Consider the following 13927-nt stretch of genomic DNA (forward strand, 5'->3'; position numbering starts at 1 on the left):
AGCTGACAGACTAAATGAAGGGCATTCCGCTCTCTGGGGTTGACCAGGCATAGAGAGAGAAGATGGGTGGTCTTGGAAGGAACAGAAAGGCCAGAGAAGTGAAAGATCCAGTGGATACTGAAGTCGTTAGCAACCCTGACAAGAAACTGTGATATAGATCTGAGATACAAAGAGAGGAGAAAAAAAGAAACCAGTCCCTGATTTCAAAGGGAGACAACGTGAACACAACTATGTACAACTAAGCTATGGACAAGGATAAATTAAGTCTCAGAGGAAAAGCATTAATTTTGAAGACTGTGGAAGTCTTATTGCAGAAAGTGGGACTGATAATTGAAGAAAATCAGGAGGCAAATTTGAGGAGGGAGAAAGTTCCAGGCATGGAGAGAACAGCCTGTGAAAATGCTCCTTCTGAGATGGTTGTTGTTGAGTTGTGTGGGAACCACACAATAACAGGAAGGCCAGTGTCACTGGATTCTAGAGTACATGTCTAGTATAAAGACTGAAAAGGTAGGAAGGGACTAGGTCTTAAAGGACTTTAAAAGTCAACCAGAGGATTTTATATTTGATGCTGAAAGTGATAGAGAGCCATTAATACTAAATAGGAGTGTGTCAGAAAAGGGAGTTTTATATACAAAAGCTAGAAAAATATGTTGGGATCAGGTTGTGTTCAGCTATAAAAGCAAAACAGAGGAATTGTATTGTATCCTAGAAGCAATAGGGAACTACTGAATAGGGGAGTGACAAAGATCTGTACTTAAGGAAAATCACTTTGGCAGCTATGTGGATGAATTGGAGTAGGAGAAAGTTGAAGCAAGACCAATTAAGAGTTGCTTGCAGTAATTTAGACAAGAGGTAATGAGGACTTAGAGCTATGGTGGGTAGCTAAGTGAATAAAGAGAAAGAGTTGAATAGGAAAAATGATCTGCAAGTGAAAATGCAAGATTTGGCAACCAATTGCATATGTAGGATGAGAAGTTTTGAACTAAGGAGACTGAAAGAATGGTGGTGCCTTTGACACAAATAGGAAATTTGGAATAGTGGTGGGTTTGAAGGGAAAGATAATAAATTTTATCTTATTACAACAATAACTAATATTTGTATAGTTCTTTAAGATTTGCAAAGGGCTCTATATAAATATCTCAACTGATCAAACCCTTGGGGGAGAAATATTACTTTTATTATGCTTATTTTACAGATAAGGAAATATAAGAAAATAGATTAAATATCTTGCCAGAATTATACAGCTAGTAAATGTCAGAGGTAAAATTTTAATCTCAGTCTTCCTGACTCTGGGCCTAGCACTCAATCATTTATTGCATGGTAATGCCACTTCTCATTGAGTTTGATATGATTCTAGAAATCCAGTTGTAAATGTTGGATGAGCCATTTGTGATGTAGGAGTGACGCTCAAAGGATAGACTGATGCTAGATGTATAGATCCAGGAGTCGTGTATTTTTTGTTATTCAGTTATTTACTTGTGTTTGACTCTTTGAGATCCCAAGGACCATAGCACACCAGGCCCTTTTATCCTCCGCTATCTTTCGAAATCTATCCAGGTTGTGTTCATTGTTTCCGCGACACTATTCATTTCATCTTCTGTTGTCCCCTTTCCCATTGCCTTCTGTTTTTCCCAATGTCTGTCTTTTCCAGCTTCCAGTGAATCCCATCTTCTCAATATGTGGCCAAAGTATTTAAGCTTCAGCTTCAGTATTTGACCTTCCAGTGAATACTCTGAATTGATTCCTTTAAGTATTGACTGATTTGACCACCTTGCTGTCCAAGGGATTCTCAAAAGTTTTCTCCAGCATCATGATTCGAAAGCATCGATTCTGCAGTGCTCAGCTTTCCTTATAGTCCTACTCTAACAACCTCACATTGCTACTGGAAAAACCATAGCGTTGACTATATGGTCCTTTATCAACAAGGTGATGTCTCTGCCTTTTAGTGTGCTATCCAGACTTGCCATAGCCTTCTCACCAAGGAGCAAGCATTCTTTAATTTCATGGCTACAGTCGTAGTCTTCAGTGATCTTTGAGGCCAAGAATATAAAATCTGACATATCCCTCTATTTACCAGAAAATCATGGGACCAATTGCCAAGATCTTAGTCTTTTCTTCAAGCCAACTTTTACTCTCTTCTCTTTTCTTAATTCCTCTTAGTTTTCTGCCATCAAGTACCTGAGATTGTTGATATATCTCCTGGGAATCTTAATTCCAGCTTTTGATTCTTTCAGCCTGTCATTGCAAATGATAATTCTGCATATAAGTTAAATAAATAAAGTGACAACATAGAGCCATATCATACTTCTTTTTCAATTTTAAACCAATCAGTTGTCCCATGTTTGGTTCTAACTGCTGCTTCCTGGTCTTAGCACAGGTTCCTCAAGAGACAAATAAGATGATCTAGTACTCTCATCTCTTTGTAGACTTGCCACATTTTGTTGGGATCCACATAGTCAAAGGTTTTAGTGAGATCAGTGAAGCAGAAGTAAGTGTTTTTCTGCTTTCTCTAACTTTTCCGTTTTTCTACCTTACTTTCTCCATAATCTAGTGCATGTTGACAATTTGGTCTCTTCAAAAACCAGCCTGCTCTTCCAGTAATTCTTGGCTGACATATTATTGAAGTCTAGCTTATAGAATCTTAAGCATAACTTTGTTGGCATGTGAAATGAGTGAAATTATTCAGTAATGTGAACATTTCTTGACGTTGCTCTTCTATCTTTAGAACTGGGATGTAAACTGATCTTTTCCAATCCAGTGGCTACTGTTGAGTTTTCCAAATCTGATGATTAAACTCATGGTCATTAAGAAAGTCACCAAGAGAGTGTATAGAAAATAGCCCCCCTCCCCCAACAGAACTGTGGGAGAACACATACATTCAGGTAATACAGTATGGATTATGAACCAACAAAAGAGACTGAAGAAGAATTAACTAGGTAGGAGAAGAGTGTCATGAAAAGGGAAGAAAGAGTAACCAGGTGGAAAGGGTGGTCAACAGTGTCAAATTGAACAGATAGGTCAAGAAGCACAAGGATTGAAAAGTAAAAAAGACCATAAGATTTAACAGTTAAGAGAAAGTTGACAATTTTGGAGAGAGCAATTTTAATTGAAGCCAGAAGCCAGACTGCAAAGGGTTGAGGAGTGCGTAACAAGAGAGGAAACGGCGGCAAGAAATATATACTGCTTTTACTAGGAGTTTGGCCAAGAAAAGGAAGAGTTATAGTATGATAGCTTGAGAGAGAGATAAGGTTTTGCAAAGTTGTTTTTTTGTGGTTGTTGTTTTTTTTGGGGGGGGTTTAAGATAAAGGAGGCAAATACGTTTAAAGGCAGTAGAACAGGAAGCAGTAAATAGGGAGAGGTTGAAGATTGGGGGGAGATCAGAAAGGGAGAATGATTGAAGTCACAATCTGCTGGAGAAGACAGGAGGATGAGAACAAGAGCACAGGCCTTGACAAGGAGAAGGCCCTCCTCATTATCAGAAACAGGGGAAAAGGAAAAGAAAGTGGGAGTGGTGTCAAAGTGTTTTGAGATTAAGAGAAGAAAAAAGGAAACTTCCATCAAGTGGCCTCAGTTTTTTTTAAAGTAAAGAGGCAAAGTCCTCAGCTGAGAGGAAGGAGGGAGATGGGAGTTGACAGACGTTTAGGGAGAGAAAAGAATGTTTGGAATAGCTTTTAAAGAGAATGAGATAGAAAAGCATTTAGAAAGGAATAAGCTGCCTTGCTCCAATGAGGGATCAGTTGAAGTTGATTAAGAGAGTTTATAATGTACTTAATCAACTTGGGTGGGTGTGACACTTCCTCTATCTCCATTGAGCAGGAAGTTGAGTAGGGGCAGAGAAGACAAAGAGTGATAATAATCCAGGGCTGAGGTTTGGCAAAGGAGAAGGGGTAGAAAGAGGGAAGGAATTCACAAGTAGAGGACAGTATAGAATTGAATTGGCCAACTCTAAGGCTGAGATTGGAAAGGAAGGAAAGTGAAATGAGCAGGGATAGCTCCCTAATAAAGTACTGAGGGTTAATTTTGTACTTGATACAAGTTCAAAGGATATATATGAACAGGCAGTTCTCAGGGGAAGAAATCCAAACTGTTCATAACTAAATGAAAAAAAAAGTTCCAAATCACTAATAATTAGGGAAATGATAATTAAATCAACTTAAAAGTTCTGCCTCCCACTATCAAATTGGCAAAGTTTTCAAAAAAGGAAAATTTAAAATATTAAAGGGGCTTTAGGAAAACAAGCTCATTAATGTACCATTAGTTGAGCTATGAATTGGTCTATTCATTCTGGAAAACAATTTGGAATTATGTTCAACAAGTTTCTAACGTGTACATACCCTTTGACCTAGCAATACCATTACTAAGTCCATACTCCAAAGAAAACAAAGAGAGAAAAGTGCTATATGTATAAAGAACCAGACACTAAGGGGATGCCCATCAATTAAAAAGTGACTGGACAAATTATAGCAAGTAGGTTTAATAAAGTACTGTTGTGCTATAAGAAATGATGAAGGAAATGGATTCAGATAAAACTGGGACATATGGAAGGATATAGAGTGAAGCAGAACCAAGAGAATAATTTATCCTATAACAACATTATAAAGACAGAACATTTTGAAAGATTTAAGAACTCTGATTAATGAAATGATCTACAATGGTTTCGGAGGACTGATGATGATAAAGGCTACCCACCTCCTTAAGAGAGAAGTGATAGACCAAACAAACAAAATGAGACACATTTTTGAACATGGTCAATATGGGAATTTCTTTTGCTTGACTGAATATTTGCTATGAGGTTTTCACTATCCCCTCCCCCAGGGCTATGGGATGCACTGGGAAAATGAATTCTTGATCACTTTTTAAAATTAAATCTTAGAGAGAAAGAAAGTTGTGCTGCCCTGAAGAAATAAAAATTGTGATGAGAGGGAAGGATAGATTTAGGAAGGGAAATGAACAAGAAAAGAGGAAATGTTATGAAGTTTTGGTAACATAGAGAAATACCAATTTTTTTTTAAGGAAGTAGAAAACGTAGGTAATGGTGAGATCCAAGGTGTGGTCATCCCTGTGTATAGCTGAGGTGGAATGAAGGAAAGAATAGGTCATGTGATTATAGTGAATGAATCTTGGAATCATGGATTTAGAGATTAACAGAACATTGGAAGATCATCTAGATCAACCCTCTCATTTTAGAAATGAAATAGAACCAGAATAGTACAATGCTTTATCCAGGGGCATAAGAATAAGGAATTGGTAGAGCCAGGATATAAACTCAAGTTCTCCCTCTAAATCTCTTATTCTTCCCACTGTACTGTATCTCTACACCACCACTTAAAACCAAGAGTAGACCTTCCCTACTCCCTTTGTGCCCAGAGGCTTCCATTTGGACCCTTCCTCTAATTATCTACAAAAGCTAACCAAGAATGCTGCAAGTGGAAGGTGGGAGATTTCTTTATCATTTGGTCTTTGTAATATGAGGATTCAGAAATTAAATTTGGAATTGTAAATAGCCTAGGTAAGAGAAGTGGTAGCAAATGCTATGCCATATTGTTATGGTTGTTTAGCCATATTTCACTCATGTCCAATTCTTTGTGACCCCATTTGGGATTTTCTTAGTAAAGATACTGAAGTGCTTTGCCACTTCCTTCTCCAACTCATTTTACAAATGAGGAAACTGAGGCAAACAGGGTTTAGTGACTTGCCTAGGGTCAAACAGCTAGTAAGTGTTTGAAGCCAGATTGAAACTTGGGAAGATGAGTCTTTCTGATTCCAGGTCCGGTTGTCTATACACAATGTAGCTGTCCACAGATACCCTACATTGATACCCTAGAGCTATGGTCTCCAAATTTGAGTGCAGGAAGAAAATATTAAAACTCCAATTTATATTTATTTTTATATAAAAAGAAAAATTAAATAAAACTAATATTTAATATCCAGAGTGACTTGGCACTCAGTCATAGGTCAAAGCCCCACTTCACATATAGTACATGAGGTGTTCTGAGGGAGGAATGGGAATCTACAACAGGTAGATTGACAATGGTGCTCTCCTTCATGCATTCACTTTCAGAATATTGTGGCATATGTGCTATGTTACATGGATTTAAGTTATCTAACCCCTTCAAAATGGACAAGTTGCTTAAAAAGGGCTATACATGAAGATGGAAGATAATACAAGTATTGTTTTTGCCTTTCTTGATGTCCCCAGTTCTTAACCCAGTGTCTGGCATTTAATAAATGCTGATAGATTAGATAGATAGATAGATAGATAGATAGATAGATAGATAGATAGATAGATAGATAGATAGATAGATAGATAGACAGACAGACAGACAGATAGATAGACAGACAGACAGACAGATAGATAGATAATACTCATAATGGGAGCACAAGCAAAGAAAAAATGGCAAAATTGATATTTTTGATAGTTCAAACTCTTCAGCTACTATATTATGAGGTAAAGGAAAGACAATCTAATTAGATTTCACAAGAAGTAAGCCCTCAAAAATAAAAATTATCAAGATTATTTGAATTATCAATTTACATCCACTGTAATTAATGATGTTAACCTCGATATATACTGTACCTTTAAATTTTTTCTAATGAGAATCTGAAGCTATCACAGTTAGCAAGACATTAAAAAAAACAAACAATTTTTTGTTGCTGAAAACAGTATGTATGTTACCTGTAAACTCTCATAGCTGTATGTTTAAGAATGATTCTAAACTGTCTTTAACAAAAGCCTCAATGAAAAACATACTTGGGAATAAATTCAACTAAAATTACTCAAAGAGCCGAGGCAAGCGTTTAAATAAAATTTAAATATTTTTGTAAATTAAATGAGAACACTAGCAAGAAACTGGAAAAGAAATGAGAGAAAAGGGGGGAAAACAGATTTGGCACAATAAATAATAAAACCTTGCCCAACCAACAAACTCCTTGAAAATCAGAATAGACCAAATAGAAGCTAATGACTCCAAAAGATAACAAGAAATATTAAAGTCACATGACTGAAAAACTTGGACAATATGTAAAGTATCTCATAATGAGAACAACTGACCTAGAAAACAGAGGAGGAAAGATAATTTAAGAGTCATGAACTACCCGAAAGCAATGACCAAAAGAATTTAGACATTTTATTTCAAGAAGTCATAAAAAAAATTCTGCACAGATCTCTTAGAACTAGAGGGCAAAATGGAAACAAAAAAGAATTCACTCATAACCTCTTGAAATAAACCTCCAAAATGAAAACTCCCAGAAATATTATAGTGAAAATCCAGAGCTTCCCAGTCAAACAAAAAATACTTGAAGAAGCTGAAACAAAGTGTTGAACTGAGGAGCCAGTCAAGATCAGACACAATGTAGCAGTCATCTCTATAAACGAGTGAAGAGTTTGGAATACCATATTTCAGAAGGCCATAAAGATGTAAGTTTTAAAAAATGGTGGACCTTTGAGAGGTCCTAGTCTAGAAAAAGAGATGAAGAAGCTAGAATCCACCAAAAGTCAAATTAACCAAGAAAGAATCAAGTTAAGGTTATGATAGTGCTTCCCAGGAGCCAGTCATTGATCCCTTCACTGAGGGTAAAGCATATCTGTGCCAAGATAGTGAAAAATGACCTAAAAATCAATGACAGAAATCTTTGAGCAAACAGAAAAATCTTTTTCTTCAGCAAGCTAAAGATAAAGATAGAATTTCAAAAGGACTGTTGTGTTTTTGTTTACAGAGGTTCCTATAGTATCTGGCATGAGATAGGGACAATATGAGTGCTTGTTGAATTTAATTGAAAAACATTTGAAATCATCAGTGCCTTCAGTAAGCATGAAAGAGTAGGCTAAAAAATCCAAACAACACAGACTGAAGCTCGTAGGAATCTTTGAGGATTTGATGATATAGAGCCCTTTTATATCCAAAATTCCACACCTGGAGATTAGATTGGGAAATAAAAATACTAGGGCGGAGTGCCTGGCCAAAACAAATCTACCTTGGGCTATGTGTCAAGGATCTTGGATAAGCATTGAGCTTGGAACAATACTGAAATCTCATAGTGCCAGAGAGAGAAGAATTTTAAAAAGAGACGAGGGTATGGATATGAGAGAGAGTCATTTGGTCAGTGGAGGAAGGTAAGAAAGTTTGAAGTATAGCTTTGCGTAGAAAACCAAGGTTAGTTTATAAAACTTCTGTCTAATTGTAATTTTTCTTTTTGGTTTGTGCCTTGCAGAAAGTCAGTGCTTAATAAATATTCTATCCTCTATCTATATGTCATCTTCCCTATATTTATCTAAATCCAAGATCCACATTTTCATCAGAATAAATATACCCTCACTTATGCAAGTCACAACCCTTCCTTATTTTAATAGATGCAAACTGTAATTCATTAGTTCCTGTGACCCTCCAAGAACTCTGTTATCCAGGCTTTCTTTAGTAAGGAATGTCCCCAAACTTGACAAGGATGGTATGCAGACTACAGATATATGGTCCGTCCCATACCTGAAGCTGCTCCATCATGGTAAGACCTGCTAGAGCCTGTACACTCCTGGCTTAACAGTTGAGAACAAAAGGCCTCCTCCTTGACACAGAATGGCATGGGGAACTCTCTGTAATGACTAGCAGGAAAAATCTTTAAAGAAAACCCAAAGAGCAGTGATGTGCCAATTTCTTTATCTCTTCTCTTCAAAAGTGGGGGAAGGAATCTCATCATAAAATAGATGAGGGTGGTAAAGACTTAAGAGCAGCCAACAAGTGGACTCAGGTAGAAGAAACCTGGACTAATAGGAACTGCTCTAGGCTAAGAACAACAACATTACTAAAAATATCAAGATTATGAACCACTTCAACCTCCTTTCCATCTCAGAGCAATTTCAATATTTATATTCTCTTCCTACCTTCCTATCTGAGAGGATGAGATCTTCTTTTTGGAGGCAGGTGGATGGAGGAAGGGATCACACACTGGACCATAGAGTCAAGAAGACCTGGATTCAATTCTTGCCTTAGAATATTACTAATTATACGACCCTGGGCAATTCATTTAGCTTCTTTCAATCTGTTTCCTCTACTATACATAGATCTTATATTTTCTTTCAACCCAAACCCTTCCTTCTTTCAAACTTTGTTATTACTCTTGTAAGCACTGTCATTTTTATCCCTCACTCCACAATCCAGTCATTTGCTAAGTCTTATCATTTCAACCTTCATGTATTCCCTTCTTTCTACTCATAGAGCCATCACCCCCCTCGTTCTGACCCTCATCGCCTCTTACTCATATCTTCACAATCACCTTTTTAATTGGTCTCCCTACATTGGTTCTCATCTCTCCAATCCATTCTCTACACTGCTGTCAAGGTGATTTTTCTAAAACTCAGGTCTGACCATATTGCTTCCTTCCTCCCTATTGATACTAGGATCAAATATTATTTTATCTTTTTCTTGTTCTTTTTCAGATTTCCATTTTCGAGTAAGGCTTAGAATGCAGTACATTAGTCTTAGTACAGTAGAATATGCATGTGTTTTATAAATAAGTATATCAAAGAAAATCAATTTTTCTCCCCCCTTCCCAAGCTCAACTGATATACTGATAGGAAATAATCACAGAGTAATGCTCATATTTCATAAAGGAACATATTTATATCTGTTTGATTTTTGTTTGTTTACTGTATCCTTTATGATTATGGACACTGATCATAGTTGTTGTATCCCTAGAATGCTGGTGCCTAGCAACTTGCCGAAAGCACACTTTTGGAGTTCAACCAATGATCATTTTTTCTTTAACTTTCAACCAGATCCCCACCTGTTGCTTCATTGTGACGTACGCCCAGACAACTTGCCTGAGGATATTTATGGATTACAGATCTATAGGATAAGGTTTACCTAACTTGCCTAGAAATTCCAAGAAATCACCTCCAATTATTCAGTCCCTTTTTTGGAGCTCAATACTTCTTTGGGGCTACCCTGACTTTGTTTTCTTTTAAGTGAACCTACTTGTCCTAAGTGAAGTGTGAGTTTGGATTTGGATTGCCCCCATTTGCCTTATGTGCTGCAGGAGTCCCTGGAGAAATTTTGGGATACCCTATGTGGTAAAAAGATGTTTTTACGCTTCCAAGCTAAATCCAATCTATGTCAATAGCAGAGAACAGAGAGGGCAAACATTTTCTCCTGGATCTAGAAAATCTCTGTGGTCCATAAACACCAGGACAAAGCTCAGTGGTTTTTCACCTGCAAAGTGAGGGAGTGGCTTCTAGGTGACCTCAGGTCCCTGATTCCTTTGGGAAGAACTTCACATATTCTGGGAACTTCTATATGGACCAGACTTTCCCTCTGAGGATGGAGGCTTGATTTTCTTTTTCCCTTTTCTTTATGTTCTTTGAATTTTGGAATGCCTTTGCAAACACCAAAATAAGCAGTAACCTATGGGAATTTTTTTAAAATTCTATTTCTTAAAATTGTATAATCTTATATTTGGAAATGATCCCTCTAGTACAGATACTCCTGTGTCCTTATTGAAGAATATTAATTTCTGGATCTTTTGTGAGCTGTGCCAAGTGGACTTTTCCAAAAAAGTACCCCTATTGATTTTTGGAGGATAACAAATATTTAACTGGAGGAACAAGTGAAAGGGAGAAAGATTTGATTTCTTCTCTCCCCTTATTCCAAGCTCTGTAGATGTAGTCACAGGATATAATCACAGATGATGTTTTAATGGATTAAATAGATACCCCATTAGGCAGCTAGTTGGCGCTGTGGATACAGTGCTACATTTGAGATCAGATCTGGCCCCAGATATTTATTGGCAGTCATTTAACCCTGTTTGTCTCAGTCTCATCTATAAAATGAGTTGGAAGAGGAAATGACTAACTACTCCTGTATCTTTGCCAAGAAAAGCACAAACGGAATCATGAAAAATAGGATATAACAGAAAAATGCCTAAAATAAATACACAGACAGTTTTTAGTGAAAGGTAACCTAGTCTAGCTGGCTTCACAATTAGTAAGATGTGAGTTCAAGTCCTAACTTTGGCGGTGTGACTCTGGATAAGCTGATTAACCTCTCAGTGCCACCAGGAACTCTCAAAGACTATGAATGAAGAGCAACTGATAATCCATGGTTGAAGAAGAAATTTATCTATCAGGAGTTCCTACACCAAAGATATCATAGAACTAGGGAAGGAAGGGAGGAAGGAAGGAAGGAAGGAAGGAAGGAAGGAAGGAAGGAAGGAAGAAAGGAAGGAAGGAAGGAAGGAAGGAAGGAAGGAAGGAAGGAAGATGACATATTTGTTTAATCATATATGCTTTCCAGTCATCTTAGATCCTAATATTGAATAGATTTGCTTTGTTAAAAAGTCACCATGTTGCCAACCACCTGCCGCAAGAAGGGAATTCAAGGGGCAGATTAAGATGCTGGTTTTCGGACCCGGTCAATGTGAGGCTGTGCTTATTTGTTCTAAGGGAGGGATTTTTGTTGTTGTTGTTAGGGGGAGGTACAGATTTCGGAGGGAGAAGGCAAGCTACAGGGATGCCAAAAGGAAAAGAAGAATACACAGAAAAGAACAGAAGGAAGTTCAGAAGTAGGTGTAAACAAACGGAACAGCTTTGAAACTAACATGTTGAATTTATTATATCATTTTAAAATTAAAGGGTGAGATTTTCAAATGAAATGATTTTTTTCCTACTGCCTCATTCACTTGAAGAGTTCTTGCTAACTGGGACTCACAATTCAACAAATATTGAATTAATATCAACAGACATTTCTCAAGTGCCTAATATCTACGAGTCTCCTACTGGGGGGATAAAAAATTAAATAAGACTTTGTCCTTGCCATCAAAAGCTCACAATCAAGTAGGAGGAGGAGGATATATGAGCACAAATAATGATTCAAATGAAAAAATTACCAAGTTATTGGAAGATGTCAAATAGACTGAAATAGTAAAGGAGGGAAGAGGTGCTGAGTTGACAGCATAGGAAGTCATTAAGCAGCTTATTTTTCCATGATAGCAAAAGATGCATTAGGTACTCTCCCCACCTCAGTCAACATGAACTTCTATTCTCTCCCTGTTGTGTTTATTCTTTCCTACCTTTGGTGAAGAGATATTGGAGACAACGTATTCAAACTCATGAACTTTGAAAGGCTGGAAGGGTATCAGTGATCCAACCTAGAGTCCAAACCAGAGTTTGCTGGTGACTGAGCAAGGTGAGTCACTAACACAGCCCCGAGGAACGACCTGCAGGATTCAGGCCAGCAGTGGGTGGGTTGATTCAGTAGTTGAGACTATGTCCTGAAGGAAGGGAAATAATTGTTCAGTGGCAATACCAAAGCCAAAAGTGAACTTGATATGGTAAATATTTTGTAGGAACTGCTTGAAGGTTGAGCCTGCTCTCCTAGGGGACAAAGGTGGTTCAGTGTTTCTTTGCTTTGGTTTTTGCTATGTCTATTCAGCAAATAACCCTTGATAAAAGTGAATTGATGTTAAAGGTTAAATGATATTGCATAACTAATAAATGAGCCAATTAATGACTTTAGAGAGATACTAATTGTAACTGGCAATATATATTTGTGCAACACACCAGATAAAAGCTCCAACAAATAATGCTAGAAAGATGGTCCAAACACCTTAGGAATACCCCTAGAACCAGAGATGGATCTGCCTCCTGGGGAATCTGACTTAATAGTAAAAATGGGAGTTGGAGTAAGGATACCACCCTGAATATATAAATATGCAATACAGAAGTATATCAATATTTAAATATAAAATAAAATGAAACATTTCTCTGAAATGGTCAAATTTATATTTTGTAGCTTAATATTTTCTGTTGCTTTCGTATACCACAATTTGTTTAGCCATTTCCCTATCGATGGATAACTGTTTTGCTTCTAGTTCTTTGCTACAGGTAAAAGGGTTAAATTTTATGTATAGGTCCTTTCCCTCTGGCTTTGATCTCTTTGGATTAGACATCTTATAATAATATCTCTGGGTCAAAGGGTATATATAGTATAGCAGTTTTTTAGAGTATATTTTAAAAATTGGTATACAATGAACTGGAATGATTTAGCAGCTCTACTAACTGTGCATTCGTTCATTTGTCCTTCCACAGACAACCAGACAATTGCTAGTTTCCTTCTTTGTTATCATTCCTACTTTGATAGATGTGATGTGGATATGGAATCTCAGAATTAATTCAAATTTCTCTTATTTATCACTGGGAGCATTCTTTTTATATGGTTGTTGAAAACTTGCATGAATTATTAAAGATTTGACTACCATATCCTTTGAACAATTATCTATTGAGAATGGCTTTTGTAGTGAACCTTTATCGGAACTTCTGGGAGCCAAGATGGTGGAATAAAGCAGTGAACTGCTCTCACTCTTCCTTATTGACCTCTAAAATTCCAGAAAATATCACCATAGGACTAATCCTGGAACAGCAGAGCTAGCAGAAAAAAAGGGTGGGGCATTCTATTAGCCCAGGAGGCTTTGGGGATCAGCAGGAAAGGTCCCTCTCATTCTTGTGGAAGGGGAACACAATCCAGGACCAGAGGCATCCCAGGAAGTCAGTGGCAAGCCCCACCTCAGCAAACCAGTGGGAGATTTTGAGACCCAGGGTGGTAGAACAGGCAAAGGTCAACACCACTTCCCCCATATACCTTGGCACAATCAGGGGAAGAACCAGCAGCCTCCAGATCAGAGAATCACCATCTGTGGTGGTAGGCAGGCATCCTCCAGTAGCTGACCTCCAAGTGTTTCAGTGCAGATACAGGTGGGCAGGAATCCTGCAGCAGCCAAACCCCTATGTGTTCAGCACAGCCCTAGGTGAGCAGGTGTCCTCCAGTGGCCAGACCCTCACCCCACCCTGTAAGATTCAGTGAAGCTTTAGGGAAAAGTAGAAAAACCCTATGGGGCTTCACCACATGCCAGATACCACCACTAGGACCCCAGATGAGCACCA

General features: G+C 37.7%; 1 protein-coding gene across 1 annotated transcript in view; it reads right to left on the reverse strand.

Annotated features, from left to right (window-relative positions):
- MRPS6 (mitochondrial ribosomal protein S6) overlaps positions 1–8495 on the reverse strand; it is a 90501-nt gene extending 82006 nt beyond the window's left edge. Inside the window, exon 1 of the mRNA XM_072615774.1 lies at positions 8481–8495. Within this exon, the coding sequence (XP_072471875.1) occupies positions 8481–8495 (15 nt within the window). The remainder of the gene's footprint in view (positions 1–8480) is intronic.
- Positions 8496–13927: the final 5432 nt, after the last annotated feature.

This window comes from Notamacropus eugenii, chromosome 5 (assembly GCF_028372415.1).
Source record: "Notamacropus eugenii isolate mMacEug1 chromosome 5, mMacEug1.pri_v2, whole genome shotgun sequence".
In the NCBI taxonomy this organism is placed as follows: domain Eukaryota; kingdom Metazoa; phylum Chordata; class Mammalia; order Diprotodontia; family Macropodidae; genus Notamacropus; species Notamacropus eugenii.